Raw genomic sequence first — 21,523 nt, forward strand, 5'->3', positions numbered from 1 at the left:
ATACTTGTGTGTGTGTTGTGGTGCCTCCGTAGCCAGGTGGGAAGGAGCAGTAGTGCGTAGCACACGCTTCTTGATTAGACTGGGGTTTGAACCCATCACCACCAAATACGGAGGATGCGGAAAGGTCAGGGAATGACCACTGCATATTCCCGGAGCAATATGGCTTTAGTTGCTAATGCTCCTAAAAAAAATATATATATATATATACACCGACACTTATATATACACGAATGCTAGAAGTTTGGTAAATAAATTTGATGAATTTGCATTATTGCTCAAAACATCAAAGGGAGAAATTGTTGGGATATCAGAGACATGGTGTCACACTGATATAAAGAATGCAGAACTGGAATTTGGGGAGACAATGTGTACAGGAAGGGAGGAGGGGTTATGCTATTAGTTAAGAAACACATAAAATCCAAGGAAGTGAAGCCAGTCGACATCGCTGGACAGTGCAGTGTTGAATCAGTTTGGTGTGACATAAGTATTGGGAGATCAAAATTGAAAGTAACAGTGTGTTATAGGCCTAATGACTCTGATGAGTATAATAAGAAACTGTACAGGGAAATAGTGGGCCAATCAATCAGAGAGTCTTATAATGGGGGATTTTAATTTCCCAGATATTGACTGGAATTTGTGGGTTGGTCACTCACACTAGCAAGGCTTTTGTGAATTTATTGGATGATTGTTTTCTACATCAGCATGTTTGGGAGGCAACTAGAGGGAATAATACTCTTTATCTGATTATCAGTAGTAATTCTTCATGCATTAAGAATCTGCAGATAGAGGAACCACTAGGTGGCAGTGATCACATTGTGCTGAAGTGGGATTTACTGAGAGAAGTAACTACCATTGGGGTAAAGGGGAAGGGTTTTTGCTTTCGTAAAGATGATTACTGTGCTCTGAGACAGTATTCAAATTCTATACGGTGAGACCAACTGATGATGATACCAACAGCAAATTCAAAATTGGAAGCATTCAAAGAATTTATCTTGGAAGCTACTAGGCTTTACATACTAACTATGAAATATTGTTCAAGGTTTAGGGCTAAATGGATGTCAGATGAACTAATGAGACATATGGTAGAGAAGAAAAATGCATGGGATACATATAAATTAATGGGTGACATGGAAGCCTATGATAGTTATAAGCTGATCTGTAACCTATTGAAAAAGGAGATTAGGCAGGCAACGACAGATTATGAGAAATCTTTGGCAAAGGATGCAAAGAAAAACAGTAAAGAGTTCTTTATCTATGTAAACTCTAGAAGGAAAGGGATGAATCAGATTGGTCCACTGTGGATATTGATGTTCAACTGTTGATGATCCTGCTCAGGTGGCTAACAAACTAAATGAGTATTTTGCATCTACATTCACACATGAGGAGTTATTCAGGAAGGGGAATGCTGAAAGAGTTTAACTCACCTCTGGTGAGTTAAACTCTTTCAGTGAGCTAGATGATTTTGTAATAACTGAGAGGAAAGTAGAGGAGAAATTGTTGAAGATAAACATAATGGCACCTGGGGTGGATGGGATCTATCCAGTTATATTAAAGAAGGCAGCAAAGGAAGTAAGCAAACCCTTAGCCATAATTATGAGAGCTTCTTTTGACTCAGGGGAGGTATCCATGGACTGGAGATGTGCAAATGTGACCCCAATTCATAAAGGAGGATCAAAAGGAAACACAAGTAATTATAGACCAGTCAATTTAACTTCTGTTCCAGGAAAATTAATGGAGGCACTGGTTAAAGAAGCACTACAGGATCATCTAGACTACTTCAGTTATATCTTGGACACAGCATGGTTTTGTTAAGGGAAAGTCGTGCCTGACCAATTTGATTGGCTACTATGATGTGGTCAGCAAAGGAACTGGATGCAGGGAATAACTTTCATATTATATATTTGGATCTTAGAAAGCCTTTTGATACTGTTGCACATGGAAGACTGCTGAATAAATTGGAGCAGTGTGGCATTGGAGGCGAATTGCTGCTATGGATAAAGGAATGGTTGAGTGGGAGCAAACAGTGGTAATCAATGGACACTGCTCATCGTGGACTAATGTTATTAGTGGAGTCCCTCAGTGTTGGTGCATTGTTGGTTTCTGTATTTATAAATGATATTGACGATGGCATATCAAGCTTAATGTCCAAGTTTGCAAACGATACGAAGGTTGGCAGGGTTGTTAAGGACACTGTCAGTATACTACTGCAACAGGATCTAGAAAAGATGACCAGATGGGCTGAGAGGTGGCAAATGAAGTTTAACGTTGACAAATTTAAAGTACTACACATGGGAAGCAGTAACCCCAGAGTAACGTATCAACTGTGTGCTACTACACTGACAGTGGTAGAAACAAAAAGGACCTGGGGGTAATTGTGTAGGCTGATAGATATTAAGTTTTCTGAGCAGTGCAGACAGTCTGCAAGAGTAGCTCTTGTTATCTTGTCAATGATATACAGGAATTTTTTTAGCAGGGATAAGGAGGTGATTATCCCCTTGTCTAAGGCAATGGTTAGGCCACACCTTGAGTACTGTATACAGGTCTGGAGGCCTCATTTTCGGACACTGTCAGTACACTACTGCAGTAGGATCTAGAAAAGATGAGCAGATGGGCTGAGAGGTGGCAAATGAAGTTTAACATTGACAGATTTAAAGTACTACATATGGGAAGCAGTAACCCCAGAGTAATGTTGGATTGAGTACAGAGAAGGGCAACAAGATTAGGAATGGAACAAAGGGTTGCTCTTACGAAGAATGGCTTAAGTTTTGCAAATTACAGTGTCTGGATACTAGGCACCTGCGAGGTGATATAATTGAGGTGTATAAAGCCTTGAATGGTTTGAGCATGTCAATGCTGATGGGATTCTTTCTCTTGCTCAGAATAATCACCTGAGAGAGCATAAATTCAAATTGAGGAAAGACAGATGTAGGATAGATGTGTGGAAGTTTGCCTTTAGCCAGTGGGTAGTTGGGTGGTGGAACAGACTTCCATCCCTTATTGTGGAAGTTGATAGCCTAAATAAATTTAAGGCTGAGCTGGACAGGCATTTGGAACGAATGAAGGGGTGAAATGGGAGGGTTTTTTTTTTTTTGGCTTATGCTGTGTAAGCTTGTTTTCTTCCATCTATACCTCTGCTAATGCTAATTTATTTTGCAAATGAATTCAATTATTGAGTATCCAGAGCCGGAACTATGGTAGGACCAGCAGGGGCCCATACCCAGCATTTTAATGGTGCAATCGACCAGTTGTTTGTTTTAAAATTGTTTTATTTTTGATTTAATTACAGTCGGACTTCTGTTTAACGAACTTCTTTATAGAAAATTTTTTTTGAATTTCCCTTGGTAATTACATTTAAAATAGTTTCCGAAGAAAATTACCATATCTAAGAATATATAAATTCATACACCGACCATTGAATAAAATTTAAAATTTAATATGACTACAATCTTTACAAAAAAAAAAAAAAAAAAAATTTACAATAAACTATTACGGAATGCTAAAAACTGTAATAAAAAAGATCATTTACAATAAAATTTGCTAAAATATAAAACATTAAAAGTGCTAAAAAGCTTTTGCTCCCGAAAGCTTCAGATTTTTAGCGCTTTTAATGTTTTATATTTTAGCAAATTTTATTGTAAATGATCTTTTTTATTACAGTTTTTAGCATTCCGTAATAGTTTATTGTAAATTTTTTTTTTTTTTTTTTTTTTTGTAAAGATTGTAGTCATATTAAATTTTAAATTTTATTCAGTGGTCGGTGTATGAATTTATATATTCTTAGACATGAGTTTTCCCGACCTCAGAGGCCTCTTTCAGGATAAAATTACCATACCATGAATGGATTACGAAAGACTTAACTTTGTCTGCATCATTCCCACCTCTGGTCTTTAGGCAATTTAGGCAGTTAAAAAGGATGAATTAAGGGTTAAAGGGATTACCGTTCTGTAATGTTAGTGGTGCACTTAAAATCTATGCAGCCGCCTATCCCAACTACAGAAGGCACCTCCATAGCCCGGTGGGAAGGAGCAGCAGTGCGCAGCACACACACTTCTTGATTAGACTGTGGTTCGAGCCCGTCACCACCAAATATGGAGAATGCGGAAAGGTCAGGGAATGACCACCGCATATATCCCGGAGCAATAAGGCCTTAGTTGCTAATGCTCCTAAAAACCAAATAACTAACCAACTAACTACAGAGAAGTTGCACTTGTTAATATGCTTTTCATAGCCAGTCAGAAGATTAAGGTGTATTTCTGATTCGGATAACAACCCCCTGGTCAACCTGTGTTGTGGATCCCTTTGCTCTGGAAAGTAGTCATCTGTTTTTCGTAGAAGGGAGTGATCCACACCTCTTAATAAAGTTTACCTGGTCACGGTAGCTGAATATCCTTGTGATTCCTACAGTTTGGACAGTATTCAAAGAACTAGTGACAGTAGCGATGTCAAGGGCTGGGGGGGGGAGATGAAGGCAACTAAGATATTGAATAAACTTTCCCAAGATGAAATATTGGCAGATTTTGAAACTGTGTCGAGACCTTCGCTGTGAAGAAAATGTTCTAAAATATAATGGCATACAGGCAATAATTAAAAAAAATAAAATAAAAACTGTATGCTATATAATAAAATAGAATAAAAACTATTATCTCCAAAAAACTAGCTCGATTTAAGGATGATAGCTAATGAACATTATGTAGAGTTTGGTCATGTGTTTGCGCCATAAGCAACTTGTAGCTTGTGGATGGCAATTGCGGTTTGGAAGAATTATCCTGCTTTGTGCAAACATTTTGAATCAGAAGTTAAATAATTGGGATTGTTAAACTGACTTTTAAATTTAGCACTAATGATCAACATCTGGCAGGAGCTGTCTTACCTTTCAGAAGCTTTACAAAGTTGCAGAATCCCTATAGTAAAAGCAGATAAATTGATTTTTCAAACTATATCAATGCTATTGCTAATTTGAAAAATTCTGAAGGAAATTATGAAGTTGAAATTGAGGGATGTTAAAATCAAAAGAATTTGAAGGAATCGAAAGTAAGAACACATTTAAAAAATTACCTTGTGACAAGTTATTAAACTGCATTGTTTTATCCTTAAAGGATAAGTTATTAATGCAACAGAGGATAAGTTATTAATGCAACAGAGTAATTTTAAATTAAATAAAGAAAATAATGATATCAGTGACAAGGAGGAATTGAAAGAAATTTTAAACTTATGCTATCTGGAATCGTGGAACCTGGACGAACTTTTGTTTCCACCGCAAGAGGCATGAGAGCCATGGTATGAAAAATGAATAAGAAATTTAAGTTTTCTAATAAAGTATGAATTAAAAATTAATCAATTTAGAGATTTTGTCAAGACAGTATCTTTAAAATTGGGTGAAATTCCCTTTTCAATTAAAAAAGCCCGAAATATCCTTGAAACCATTGCAATTAGCAGCGTTGAAGCTGAGTGAACTTTCAGCATAATGAATAATATGGTAACAATAAAAAGAACATCTTTAACAATTAAACACATTGCAGTTATGATGACCATTCATCTAAATGGAAAGCCATTGCTTCAATTTGATCCACATCATTATTTCAAATATTCCCTCCATAATCAGTAAGTTAACAAGCACAGACCACACTAAAAAAAATTCTATCCCGTGAGCCTTGCACAGTCCCTCCAGGGCTGAATTGATTGACAAGGCTCTCATCATATACTCCCTCTTATCATGTCTGCAAGCACTTTCAGAAGTAACCCTAACTATGACTTTTTTTCAACATTGATCTGTACTTTTAAGTAAATCTGCAGATCTCTTACTCTTAATGTTATTAGTGCCAACATGTACTACAATATCACCTTTTTTGCCCTTAAAAGATATCTGCTTTACAACATCAACTTTTGTCCCTGCAGACATACCCTGGTATTTCTTTATAGGCAAATCCTTCAGTCTCCACTCCATGCTGCTTTGGTTCTGATTCATAGTAGTGTACCAGGTCTCATCTTCACTAGCACTCATGTCAGGAAATTGCCACCTTATTGTATTGTACTGTACTGTACCATTCCAGAAGATCAGCACAAGCCAGTACTCTCTGTTCCTTGTGGTATGGCATTAGAATTTGTAGAACTAGCCTGGCAGAAAATTTCCTGTATACTAGAATTGTTTTTGATGCATTAAAGCCTATTCCCACCCTTGCACACATTTCTGAAGTCTTAATGCATCTGTCTTCATAATTATATCTTCTCTCTCTCTCTCTCTCATTTTCCATTATTACGGCACTGCAGGATGGCTTGACTTTGATATGTTCAGAAAACACACTACCATGTGTGAATGTTGTTGTATTGGTTGGTGGTATGGTTCATGTTCTTCCCAGATCTAAGAGATAGTTGTTACTTGATAATATATTTAAGTATATTATCAGATACTTTTAGCAATATAATTCAATTGTTCTCTTCTATTGAATCTATTGTGTAAATTTAATAAAAGTTTTTAGTAAAGTTTTATGCCTATTCCTGACATGTGGATGGAGTTGTATGGTTCTTTATTCCCAAATCCTAGTTTTGAGGTACTGTAATACCTTGTTGTAATGTGGTTTTGATCAGTGCGGGTTTTGCTACAACGTGATTTATAATTATTAAAAATAATTTTAAAAGATTTATAATTTTAAAACAAAAACAAAACAGTTTATGATTTTAAAACAAATCTGAATGTCAAAATCAGTTGTTGGACGTAACCACTATGTTGCCGCATGCAACAATGCTATGTGCAGCAATGTTCCTGCACGCAGTTCACACTTCAGTGTATTATTAGTTGGAGGACAGTTGTGTTTGCTCGTTATAGTCTCAGTTGTTTGCGGTTGTATTGACTATCTCATGGTTTGCATTGTGAAAATTATTTTATTAATACAGTAATTATGAGTGAAAAAAGGGAAGGCCAACAAGATAGTGCATCAAACGTAAATGGTTAACATTAGAACAAAAACTTGAAGTTATAAAGACTCACGAAGATGGTGAATCATTTGCTAAAATAGCACGTGATAAAGAAATGAATGGATCGTTGATTAGATGTGTAATTAAAAACAAAATGAAAATTAAAGGACATGGAATAGCCACTTCATCATATATGACAAAAGTGACTTTTAAACAAAGGACTTCTACTATGGATCATATGGAACTTCTTTTAATGATTTGGATCGAAGGCTGCAATCAAAATAGGATCCCTTTAAGTCAAATGACCATTCAAGCCAAAGCAGCAAACCTATGGAAAGTGATAAAAGAAAGCAAAAAAGATGGAGATTGTACTAAAATTTTTTTTGCAAGTCGTGGATGGTTTTATAACTTTAAAAAACAAATGGGACTTCACAATGTTCGATTGCAGTTGAAAGTGTGAGTGCAGACAATGATGCTGCGGCAAAATTCCCCAGTGAGTTAAAAGAAATTGTTTAAAAAGGCGGCTACAAGGATGAGCAAATATTCAGTGTAGACGAAACAGGGTTATTCTGAAAGAAAATGCCTTCGAGAACTTATCTAGCAGCAAATGAGAAGTCGCAGAAAGGATATAAACCTTGAAAAGACCGGCTGACACTTTTATTAGGAGGAAACACATGCGGTGATTGTAAATTAAAGCCTATGCTTGTTTACCATGCTGAAAATCCCAAGAGCTCTCAAGGGATATGCAAAAATCACTCTGCCCATTATATGGCATTCAAACAAAAAAGCATGGGTAACGCATGCATTGTTTGAAGATTGGTTCACAACTTATTTTTGACCTACAGTCAAACATTGTCAGACTAACGACATAGGTTTTAAAATTTTACTCTTATTAGACAAGGCCCCTTCTCATTCCAGTTTCATTGGCGTCTTGAATGAAAATGTTAAAATTGTTTTCCTACCACCCAACACGACATCATTATTGCAGCCAATGGACGAAGGATTCATTACTGTGTTTAAAGCCTATTATTTGAGATGAACGTTTTCTCGAGTTATAAGGGCTACAACAGGAAATGGTGCAATAACCTTGACAGAATTTTAGAAGAATTACAGTATCAAAAATGCTATTGAAAATATTGGTGACTCATGGCTTGAAGTAATGACAAGAAATATGAGGGCTATATGGTACTTTATTTTTGCCACACTGTGCTAAAGATTCTACAGAATTTGAAATGCAAATTAATAACATTTCCGAAAACATCACTTAGCTTGGAAATGATCTCGGATTTGAGAATTTATATGCCACGAAAATACACCAATACATGGAATTGCATTCATAAGACCTTAGAGCTTGATGATGAAAATCTTTTGCAAATTGAGACCGGCAAGCATACGAACATATGTCCAGAAGGGAATTTTTATTAAATGATCTTTCAATGTTGCTCGGGAAGGTTGAAGACGTTTCTGATTTTCTTATGAATGCTAATATTGAACGAAACTCTAGAGTTTGACATGCTATAGAAAATGCAGTTCGTTGTTATAGAGACATGTATAGTGAGAAACAGAAGAAAAAGTGTGTACAAACTTCATTGTTGAACTTTTTTTCAAAACAATAAAAAATTGTGGCGAAGGTAAAGAAAGCCGACACTAGAAGCACCAGTTCAATAAATTCACCAGTAAAAGTACTTTGCCATAACGGCATTTGTGTTGTTGCTTGCTCAGTAAACATTTTTGCGTGCTTCTCGTGTGGGTTTTTTCTCTACCTCAGCCAAAATTGTTTCTGGCTTTCAGTAATAAGCATTTATAAAAATACTTGTTTTAATTTTTTTGTACCAAATAATAAATAATTGATCGCCGGTAAGGCATTACAGTGTAATTAAAGGCCGATAAGGTATAAGTTTGGCAAAATAAAATAAAAAATAAAAAAAAAAACAACAATAATCCATTGTATGTAATAATGTATTGATTAGTGCGGTACTTGGAACTAATTAACTGCGTTATACAAGATATTACAGTATTACCTTTGAAAATATAGTTTGATTGTTCTTTTATATTGTAGAAATTTGGGTGTATAAGACTTTGTTTCTTCATTTAGACTGTATGTGTGTGAGATATTTATCAAACTTGTTTCAGTACACAAAAAAAAAATAAAATAATAAAATAAATAAATAAAAAAATAAATAATCATGGTTCAATTGCGGGTTGCATAAGAAATTTTCAAATGCCAGAAACTGATAATTCAAAGACAGATTCCATAAACAAATTCTGAACTCTCCAGTAAGCCACCAAGTATATGTTTTATTAATAACATAAAAAATAAAAGCGCAATATTCCTACATACCTACTATAAAAAATAAGCCCTCAAAACAATTCAGTTTATTTTGGAAATGTTTTGCTTATCTGCTTAAACTGTTCCAGGAAATGTACCTTTAAACATAATATTGTATTGCCTCTGGAGTTCCCTCTAAGCTACACTCCTGTGCAGCTGGACAGTGTTGGAAATACCATGCACTAAATTTTTAAGTATGTACTACATTTTGGAATGCAGCAAAACATGTTTGCACCTAATTCTCAGGCTGCCGGGCACCCCTCCTGATGAATGTTTTACATACAGTAGACTCCTGATTAACCAGTCACAGTCACAAAATTAATTTTTCTGGATAATTGATTTCCCGGATAATCTACAAAATAAGCAAAAAATCAGGATTATGAACAATATGCATTTAATACACACACACACACACTTATATTTGAATAATGTTTGAAATAGTTGAAAACTGAATCTTACATAAAAAAAAAGGGGTAAAGCATACATCAGAGGCAGCAAAAAGCATTTTCCTCTACATGATGCTTGAGATATAAACTTAAGTGCGAATAATGATAAAAAAAATAAATAAAAATGCCAGCAGCATGGCAAGACAGAAGAGTGAAAATTGTGAAATTATACATAACGATTAAACCAACAGGGAGGGAAGAGAATAAAATTATTGCAGCAGAAACTCTCGAAGATAATTTAGAAGTCTAAATACAAAGATAATCAATTAAATTTTGAATAGCCAATTAAATGAAATTTAATGCCGTCCCCCTCTGACGGGCACCAGGTTCAAATTTTGTGAAATATCACGAGCAGAGATGTGAACAACTACAATAAAATAAAACCAAAATAGATTGACCATTATGCCCCATCTCAACAGAAGACCACAAGGCCAACAATGGTTAGGGAATTGCTGCATTTCGATCGCTAGCCAAATCGCCACAAAGGCAAATTGATCGAAAGATCAGTCCACCATCTGATCCCCAGATTGAACCGCCAATGCAGAGGACTTGAATAGCGGTGGTCCTGATGCAGTGAAAATTAAATCCATAGTTCATGTTTTGCCTATATAATCTGGTTAAGATTACTTGTCAGTGGTGTGGCTTTGCATTTGAGTGCTTATCTGTCCTATTTTTAATTTTTGTTGCATCAGGACCACCGCTATTCAAGTCCTCTGCATTGGCAGTTCGATCTGGGGATCAGATGGTGGACTGATCTTTTGATAAAAATAAATAAATAAATAAAACCCCACTTAAACCTGAGAACTCGTAAAGCAAAAACCATCTGTATAGAGGCTCAATATTTTCTTATGAAACACTTTTATTGTGATACTTACTATATTATCAAAGTTAAAATTTTATAACGTTACTTAAATGAAATTTTTCCTCACTCGGAAGAAAGCAGATGATTTTAAATATACAGCATCAACAACTGAAGTCTCCAACTCTTGTAACTACAATAAATCATCCCAAATACAGATGAGAGCAAAAAAAAAAAAAAAAAAAAAAAAAGACAAAGAAGGAAAGCATCATAAAATAAGATAAAATATAAAGCAAATAAAATTGAATAAAATATACTATCCGTAAAGATAAAGCTTTTTCAATTTGAGTGTCATATTCATAATGTGTGTTATATTAAAAAAAAGAGAGAGAGAGAGAGATTAACTCAATGCATGACGAGCAGAAATCCAAAATGAGAAAAGGACGACGAACATTAATCAAGTTTCCATTGTTCATTTCAAGGGTTTCGACTTTATAATTTTGTGTAATTGTGTTGAATACTGGATATTTTAGCTTCGTTAAGAAGAAAGGTGTGTCCTTTGGTAATCGCATGATATGCTAATTCAGATGTGGCAGAACGTAAAACTCGTTCTTAATCTGAATAAGAGGAAGAATCGCATCAGAATTGAGCTTGCCTTATACACCTCATTAGATCACCTCGCAGGCGCCTAGTCCCAGATGCTGCAACTTGCAGAATTTAAGTCTTTCTTGGTAAGAGCACTCCCTTTGTTCTCTCACCAATCTTGTTATGCTTCTCAGTACTCATTCAAGCAAACTCTACATCCTTCCTAAAATGATGCCTCCAGACCCTTACGCAGTAATTAAGGTGTGGCCTGACCACTCGGAAGGGATAATTTTATAGGGATATTACTTTGTTTTATACAAAGGGATAATCGCCTCCTTTTCCCTACTAGCAAAATTCCTATATATCATTGACTATACATCATTGACAATCACTCAAGGGTTGACCTGCTCCGGCAACCTGTCTGCACTGCTCAGAAAACTTCATATCTGACTGCACAATTACTACCAGGTATTTTTCACTTTCTACCACCCTAAGTGTAGTACCACACGGTACATTTCTCTGGGTTACTTCTACCCATATGCAGTACTTTGCATTTGTCAATGTTAAACTTCAGTTTCCACTTCTCTGCCCATCTTTTCTGGATCCTGTTGTAGTAGCACACTGCCATTACTGTAATTAACAACCCTGCCCATTTCTGTATCATCTGCATATTTGGACATTAAGCCTGATATACCTTCAACAATATTGTTGATAAATATACAAAACAACAGTGGGCCCAACACTGAACCCCGCGGGACTCCACTAATAACAATAGTCCATGAAGAGTAGAGTCCATCGATTATTACTGTCTTTTCCCACTCAACCACCTTTTTATCTCATCAACACATGTTAGTGTTAAATTTAATGATTTTTTATTAGTGTCTTTAATCTGAGATGAGGCGCCTCCGTAGTCAGGTGGGAAGGAGCAGCAGTGCGTAGCACACGCTTCTTGATTAGACCGGGGTTCGAGCCCATCACCACCAAATACGGAGGATGCGGAAAGGTCAGGGAATGACCACCACATATCCCCGGAGCAATATGGCCTTAGTTGCTAATGCTCCTGAAAACCAAATAACAACAACAACAAATCTGAGATGAATATTGTTTAAAGTCTACACACTTTAACCAACAACCTTTTGTCTACAACCTTTTGTATGGCAGAAATATTCGAAATACAGATGACATCGTCAAGGTATCTCCATAATATGTAATGGGTGGAAAAATGGCATCATGTGTAGCTGTTCAATTTGTTCACGTGTAGCTGTTTGATAAAATTCAGCTATAAGTCCACAGATTCAATTCCATCGACAAACCAAATACCTGCTTATAAACTTTATTTTGAAAGGAAATATAATTGGCTTCAAAAATTGTTTTTTTTTTTTTTCAAGAAACTTGGTATGACATTTTAAACTGCGGTCATTGTTTGACCTCTCCCACATGATATCTATCGAAGCTACCTTTTATTATCTATTATAAATAAAATAAAGGACCAAGTAGTAGACTGTTTGCAAAATAACACTTCTACAAATAACCATATTGTAAAAATATTATTTTATTTCATTTCCATAGTGGTATGTCCAATTAAAAAAAAAATTTTATAACACAGAATTACTTTTAAACCTACAAGAAAGTTATGTGCAGTTTTAAACAAACTATGTGGTCATAATTCATTACAAACAATCTGGTTTACATTATTTTGCATTGATTGTGATTCTTCATGTTGGAGTTCAACATGTACTTTAGAATAAAGGTTTAATCAGCATTCTGCACGAGTTCAAGCTTCACATTCTGCCATGTCTGAATTAGCATATCATGCAATTACCAAATGATACACCTTTCTTATTATTGAAGATAAAATCTTCAGTATTCAACACAATTACACAAAATTACTCGAGTTTCCATGAATGAAAATTCATGGAAACTCTGTCTGTCACCCTTTTCTCGTTTATATGCACGCACCAGGGTTAATCTCTGCTCTTTTTAAATATCACACATTAGGCTTCTATACTACCTGTGAACACGACACTCAAATCGAAAATGCTTCAGCTTTAAGGATAGTATATTTTATTCACAATTTTATTTGCTCTTTATATTTTATCTTATTTTATGATGCCAATGTATTTTTCTGCACTCATTTGTATTTGGAATGATTTATTGTAGTTCCAAGTGTTCCAAGGATGGAATCTTCAATTGTTGATACTGGATATTTTGAATCGTCCTCTTTCTTCTGAGGGATGAAAAAACTCATTTAAGTAATTCATAAAAATTTTAACTTTGTTAAAATAGTGAGTATCAGAATATAAAGGTTTCATAAGAAAATATTGAGGTAGTCCTAAAATGAATGAAGACTCAGTTTAATTATTTATAACTGCAAAACAAATTGAATCTTGTTGTTCTGGCATTCTCTTTTACTGCATTTCCCTGTAACAAAATTTCTTTATAAAGAATATATTTTGTTCAACCACAAAAAGTCATTATACTAACATTTCACCATATTTTGAAAATTCATATGGAAAACCACTTCTCACTACAAAGCGAGAATGAACCTAACAATCCCTTTTTCCTTTACACAGTTTGTGATAATGCAAAAAAACAACAAAAATACAACATATTTCTATATACACCTTTCATTCATGAATAACTGGAACAGCTATCATTCTAGTTAGTTACCATTCAAGAGTGGGGAAGAGGACACCATATAAAATTTTATAGAAGTACAACAGGTGTTTAGTTTTTATTTTTCTTTAAAAATAAATTTTTTTTAAACTGTTTTTGCTGTGATTCTTTCCAGTTTTCCTGCACACAATTCCTAACAGATATAAAGCAATAATTTTTATTACAGAAATAGAAACAACAACAAAAAAAAAACATTCATAAATATAGCATTTCAAACCACGCTCGTAGCTATACGATACAGTGTACCCCTGCTTTGCGATATTAATACGTTCCAGAGACGCCATCGTATCGTGAAAATATAATGTGAACCCAATAACACATTGTTTTTTGGTAATTCGTTCCACAACCTCGGAAGTTGAAATTTTCACTATATAACTCTAAAAGGTTGTTTTTATTGTGTAAATTGTATTAGTTACCAAATAAAATCACTAAAGTGCACTGACTAATAAAAACCAATTTTGAATGCCTTTGCGAAATTTTTCTAATGACCATAAAACAAACAATTTGTACTTTTTGGTTTATTGGGCTTTTCTGTTATTGCAAGAAATTATATTTCGCAAATGCAATAACATCAAGTTATTGCATTTGCGAAAATACCGATAGCTGGAATTGTGTGTTTTTTTGCGTTATGGTGAAACGTGTTTCTCCTTTACTGAAATCTTCAGTCATATAAAACACAAATTTTCAGAATCTTCTCTTCATACTTTTTTTTTTTTAAGCTTTGTAAACTTGTTACTACACGCAAATCGTGTTAGTTGCAATTTGTGCATTCCGTTAAAAAATGCTTATGCATCTATCGAAATTTATAAAGAAAATAGAAAATTATCTTGGAAACAAACGCCTCTTGAAGCATTTCTGAAGACGACGACTCTAACAAACCAACGAGTGCCGAGCCAATGAGTGATCAACAAGTGTGCATTTAGTCGATGATGAAGAATAACCATTCTTTAAAATTTGTAAGTCATAAATAATTTGTTTACTATTATAATTTGCTTGATTTTACAGGCTACATTTTAATTTCTTTGGCTAAATCAATCATTGTTTGAACAAACTAATTAGCTAACTAATTTCAATATTGAGAACGTAACCCCTATTTTTAACCTTATTATGTCTATGGGATTTAATTCCCGCTTTAAGAGTTTTTGATTTATGAGCACACGCTAGGAACGAGTTAACTCGTAAAGTTGAGAACTACCTGTATATATTTATTGTTTTTTCAAAAATTCAAAAAAAAAAAAAATTTTTTTTATTTTTATTTTGAACGGGAAAAAACTTATTTCTTTGTCTGGGAGGGACCCATAAACATGGGAGTGTTCTCTTCCATTTTAAAACCACAGTAAGCTCAATTTCAGTAATCTCAATACTGATACATTTTAAACAGGCTTTTTTCAACACTGGTACCTTGTCTACTAGCCCATTTCACTAAATACATAACTCTGCATAAACAGCCCCTCTCATTTCCAAAATTACTCTAATAACATTAGATACAGGCCAAAACCCAGTAACTTCAAACAGACCATTAACTGTTCATTTACTAATGCATTGCAAGATGCTATACTAAATTCATGAATTCATTTGTGAATGCATGAATGCATTTGTTTATAAACATGATTTATGGCATTTGTTTTAGTTTTAAGTCATGGATTTTATTTTTTTATTTATGTTTATTCTTTTTATTATAATTTCTTTAAGTTTAAACTGACATGTGAATTTTATTTTATTTTTGCAACAGAGGACACTAACTATATTATATTTATTTTAGTATTTGTGTCCATTGGTTTCATTCCATTTTGGTTTTATGTTCCTCTAGTAGTATTTGATTGCATAGGGCATCATTGTTTTGCTCTCGTGCAGTAGATGGTAGAAAATGTTTGGACCATGCAATGGTTGGTATCTCCTAATTAATCTTTTTTGTTCAAGTTTTCCTTTTTCTTTGGTAATTGTTTATTCATCATGTCTACAGTATTTCACTGTGCTGTAGTTTATATATATATATATATTTTTTTTTTTTTTTTTTACAGTTTTAAGCTACATTTTTCACTGAATATTATTGGAATTGTCAACTTTTTATAAGTTTTAATATATTATTGTATTTCAGGTTACAGGTTATGATTTTAAAGCTGATATTTGGAGTTTTGGAATTACTGCCATTGAGCTTGTCACAGGAACTGCCCCATATCATAAATATCCTCCCATGAAGGTGAGTATTTACATTATATTTACAGTACTTACTTTTCACTTTTCTAAAAATTCTATTATTTACTCCTAGTTATCTGAAGCTTTCTCCCTTTTACATTTGAAATGTTTCATTGTAACATTATTATATGTGAACTTCAGCACCTTACCGTCCTAATCACCTGCTGCAATGGATTAAAGGATGGTTAAGTGGGAGAACACAGAGGGTGGTAATCAATGGGTGCTGCTCTTCGTGGACTAAGGTTATTAGTGGAGTCCCACAGGGTTCGGTGTTAGGTCCACTGTTGTTTTGTATATTTATCAATGATATTGATGAAGGTATATCAGGCTTAATGTCGAAGTTTGCAGATGATACAAAGGTTGGCAGGGTTGTTAATGACAGTAATGGCAGTGTGCTACTACAACAGGATCTAGATAATTTGGGCAGATGGGCTGAGAAGTGGCAACTGAAGTTTAACCTTGACAAATGCAAAGTACTGCATATGGGTAGAAGTGACCCCAGAGAAACGTACCAACTGTGTGGTACTACACTTAAGGTGGTAGAAAATGAAAAAGACCTGGGAATAATTGTGCAATCAGATATGAAGTTTTCTGAGCAATGCAGACAGGCTGCCAGGGCAAGTCATGGGGTTTTGTCAATGATATATAGGAATTTTGCTAGCAGGGAAAAGGAGGTGATTATCCCTCTGGCCTGACCATTGTAGGTCAGGCCATGCATTGAAGGATGTAGATTTACTTGAGCATGTACAGAGAAGGGCAACAAGATTGGTGAGGGGAATGAAGGGATCCTCTTACCGAGAGAGAGAGAGAGAGAGAGAGAGAGAGGCTTAAGTTCTGCAAATTGCAGTGGCTGGAGACGGCACCTGTGCAGTGATCTGATTGAGGTATATAAGGCCTTGAATGGGTTGAGTACTCTGAATTCTGATGGGATCCTTCCACTTGTTCAGATTACGAACCTAAGGGGGCATAAATTCAAATTAAGAAAAGACAGATGTAGAATAGATGTGCGGAAATTTACCTTTAGCCAGCAGGTGGTTAATTGCTGGAACAAACTTCCATCTGTCGTTGTGGAAGTTGATAGGTTGAATAAATTTAAGGAGCAACTGGACAGGCACTTGGAGGCAATGGTGTGTGTTTTTTTTTTTTTTTTTTTTTTTGGCTGATGCTGCATAAGCTCATACACTTGCTTTCTTGCATCACATGCCACTACTACTACCATGATTTGCAACAAAGAAAATTAAAGCTGTTAGCTGCATGCATTATCAAAGATGACTCACTTTAAATAATGCTACAGTTATGGCTTTAGATTGTAAATTAGGTGTCATGAAGAAATTTTGTTGTGTGAATAAACTGGATTTAAGTTCTTTTAATTTATTTTTTCTGAAGTCAGTATTAGGCGGAAAATCCGATTGGTATTTACCATGAAGTGCGTTGAAGTGCCTCTTTAAATTTCCTTTTTTGGGTATAGCTACGGAAGTAATGCAAATCAAACAACAACATTTTACTTTTATCATTACAAATAAGCATTATAATTCCCACTCTTGATGAAAATGGTACATTTGGTCTTTTTCATAGTATTCATTTTAAATCAAAGGGTATTGAATTAACCGTAAAAGTACTGTCCAGTTATTAATATTAAGGCTAAATAAGAATTCGACACGTGCACTATGCTCTCCCCAACGTAACTGCATGAATTTCACTAAACAAGCTTAATGGCTGCACGAGGACAAACGTAGTCACGAGGTTTAATGGATAAGGGAAATATTTAAAATTCGTCGTGATTTACTTGTTGGTGACCCCTGCTGTATATCATTGACACTACTAATTCAATGCCTGCTCTTGCAGCCTGTCTGTGCTGATCAGAAAACTTCATATTTGACTGCACAATTATCCCTAGGTCTTTTTCATTCTCTGCTACCCTGAGTGTAGTACCACAGCTAGTATGTTTCTCTGAGGTTACTACTACCCATATGCAGTACTTTGCATTTGTCAATGTTAAATTTCATTTGTCACTTCTCAGCCCACCCACCCAACTTTTCTAGAACCTGTTGCAGCAGAATACCATGATTATTGTCATTAATACTCTGCCAACTTTTATATCATCTGCAAACTTGGACATGAAGCCTGTTATATCTTTTTCAATATCATTGATAAATATACAAAACAACAGTGGTCTCAATGCCAAACTCTGGGGGGGCCCTCCACATTAGCCCAAGAAGAGCAGTGTTCATTAATTACCACTCTCTTCTTCTCCCACTCAACCATCCCTGTATCCATTCTAGCAAATTGCCCTTAATGCCATACTACTCCAATTTGTACAGTGGTTATCCATGTGCAACAGTATAAGCTTTCGGCGCCTCCGTAGCCAGGTGGGCAGGAGCAGCAGTGTGTAGCACACGCTTCTTGATTAGACCGGGGTTCGAGCCTGTACCACCAAATACGGAGGATGCGGAAAGGTCAGGGAATGACCACCGCATATCTCCCTGGAGCAATATGGCCTTAGCTGCTAATGCTCAAAATAACAAACAAACAATTTAAGCTTTCCTGATATCCCAACATATGATATCAAAATTGTCCTTTGCATCCAGTTCCTTTGTGAAAATGTCATAGTATCCAATCAAAATGGTCAGACATGACTTCCCCTTAACAAACCCATGCTGTGTCTGAATTATTACTGCAGTATTGTCTAGATTATCCTGAACTGCTTCTTTAAGCAGTGACTGCATTATTTTCCCTGGAACAAAAGTTATTACATGTGTCACAATTTGATTCCTCTTTGTGAATTGGAGATACATTTGCACATCTCCAGTCAGTCTGTGGAGACCTCCCCTGAGTCCAATGGTGCTCTCATAATTATCGCTAAGGGTTTGCTTATTTTTTTTTGTCACCACCTTTAATATAACTGGATAGATCCCATCACTCTAGATACCTTTCGTAGGTTAATCTCAACGATTTCTCTTCCATTTTGCTCTTAGATATTACAAAATCATTTAAGTCCCTATTAGAGTTTCATAAACTTCTGGCCTTTCCCTCCTTGAATAACTCCATGTGTGAATGTAGATGCATTCATTGAGTTTGGCAGCTGAGCAGGATCATCTACAGTAAAACTATCAATGTCAAGTAGACCAATCTGAATCCTCTCCTTCCTTTTAGAGTTTATATAAGTAAAGAAGTCTTTGCTGTTTTTCTTTGCATCCTTTGCCAAAGATTTCTCATAATCTGCCTTTTCTTGCCTGACCTCCTTTGTGACTTTATTACAGACTAGCTTATATCTACCATAGGTTCTGTGTTGCATGATGATTTATATGCATTCCATGCATTTTTATTCTCTGCCATGAGTCACATTAGTTCATATAATTTCCATTTGGACCTAAACCTTGAACAGTACTTCTTAGTTCGCACTAAAAGCCTAGTAGCTTCCAAGATTAATTCCTTGAATGCTTCCTATAGGTCCCACTGTATACAATTTAAAAAATCTGTAAGACCACTTATACAAAAGCAAAAATGCTTCCCTTTACACCTGATGGTAGTTAAATCTTTAAGTAAATCTCACATCAGTATGCTGTGATCACTGCTATCTAGTGGTTCCTTTATCTGTAAATTCTTAATGTATGAATAATCATTGCTGATAATTGGATAAAAAGTATTACTCCCTTTGGTTGCCTCTCGAACATGTTGCTGTAGAAAACAGTCATCCAAGAAATCCACAAAATCCTTGCTAGTGTGTGAGTGACCAACCCATAAGTTCCAGTCAATATCTGGGAAGTTAAAATCCCCTATTATAAGACATTCTGATTTACTGGCCCATTATATTTCTCTGTATAATTGTTCATTGTACTTATCAGAGCAATTAGGCCTATAACAAACTCCAACCTTATTTTTGCTGTTCCACTAGTTATGTCACACCAAAGTGACTCAACATTGCACTGTCCATTTATGTAAACTTGGATGCACTTCCTTAGATTTTGTGTTCCTTAACTAACAGCATAACCAACTCCTCCCCTTCTATCCTATGTATCCTTTATGTACATACTGTCCTCCCCCAAATTCCAAATTTCTTATATCTTTGTGACACCACGTCTCTGATATCCCAACGATATCCTCCTTTGGTGTCTTGACCAGCACTTCAATTTCATCAAATTTATTTAATATACTCCTAGCATTGGTGTACATGCAAGTAAACATACACCTGTTCTTACTCCTAGTTACTCTAACACAGCCCATGTATTTACTTGTTTCACAACTCCCAGCAGTTCCTGAAGTCTCCAGTAACTTGCTTTTCAGGCTGCTCCTCATTACAGTAAAAGCAGTTTAAGAATCACTTCCACCTCTCTGCCTGCAGCTACTTTTAATCTATTAGTCTGTGAATCCCCCCCCCCCCCGAAGCTAGCAGTTTTCCGTCCGACCCACCTAACATTGCCTCGTTCGCATCAGCAAATATTCTTGCAACCTTTCTGTTTTAGTGTATTTAATAGAATATTGTGAATGGGACTTTTAAAAAGAGAAAATTTTAAGATTTTAAAACTATTGACATTGCATTTCATAATGATAAGTAACACCCTCCAAATAAAGTATCTAGGCATCCCCGTTTTTGTAGTCCGCTAGAACCACCAGTATACACACAAAACTAACTTGTATGTATAAGCCACAAAAGTTTTATAGGTTATATACTACATGAATCAAGCCAACTGGGCTAGCTAGGTGAGTAAAGTGCCTGCCTGGCAGCCCAAAGGTCGCGAATTCGAATCCCGCCTTGGGCTTGGATCAGAGTAAAAAAAATGCAAAAAACTTTGGGAGGTGCATTATGGCCACAGAAGCTGATGTGCCAACAACTAACAAAAAAAAAAAAAAAAAAACATGAATCAATGAGCCAGAAATCAACTGCTGACAACTGACATTGTTCAGAGTTGAGCATCGGTGATGTTATCTTGAAATTAGGGTGTGACAGTATCACAGCCATCCAGCAATGCCAAAAAAGCTCAATCCGTATGACCAATGGGTACTTGGAAGTGTAATGCAAAAACTCATCAGACATCCATGCAAACACCATACCATCAGTGGTATGCTATTTACCGCTGATGATATGGTAAAGACATCGGTGGGTTGATGCATGTGGAGCTCCACAGCCTCAGTTTTCATAGGAGATGCTATAATTGGTCTTTACAGCAATGGAAATCAGTTCTGTAGAGTAATGAATCTCATTACACCCTAGTCTAATGTTGTTAATGACAGTAAAGACAGTATGCTACTGCAACAGGAGCTAGCCCATCTGTCTAGAAAAATTAGGCAGATGAGCTGAGAAATTAGTGTCCGTAGATTTTATGTTCGTAACTTGCTGCCATTGTTGTATGATGTGGAATACCGTAAGGTTTAACATAAAACTAGATAGCAAAATATGTAGCAGTGTATTAGAAATCTGTTAGATTAGTATAGTATTTTCAATAAGATTTATTAATCTTATTAACTTTCATTGTTAATTAAATTATTCTTAAACAGAATCATGACCCAGACTAAAGCAGCATTCTCAGAATAGCCAGAGTGCTGTGGCTCGCAGGAGAACCAAAGGGGGCGATTCTCCCA

The 21,523-nt window shown here is 35.5% G+C and overlaps 1 protein-coding gene across 1 annotated transcript in view; it reads left to right on the top strand.

Annotated features, from left to right (window-relative positions):
- fray (oxidative stress responsive kinase frayed) overlaps window positions 1-21,523 on the top strand; it is a 501,108-nt gene that overhangs the window by 186,656 nt on the left and 292,929 nt on the right. Inside the window, exon 8 of the mRNA XM_090389465.1 lies at window positions 15,846-15,947. Within this exon, the coding sequence (XP_090245591.1) occupies window positions 15,846-15,947 (102 nt within the window). The remainder of the gene's footprint in view (window positions 1-15,845; window positions 15,948-21,523) is intronic.

This window comes from Mastigoproctus giganteus, chromosome 1 (assembly GCF_048544385.1).
Source record: "Mastigoproctus giganteus isolate SK-2022 chromosome 1, ASM4854438v1, whole genome shotgun sequence".
NCBI lineage: Eukaryota > Metazoa > Arthropoda > Arachnida > Uropygi > Thelyphonidae > Mastigoproctus > Mastigoproctus giganteus.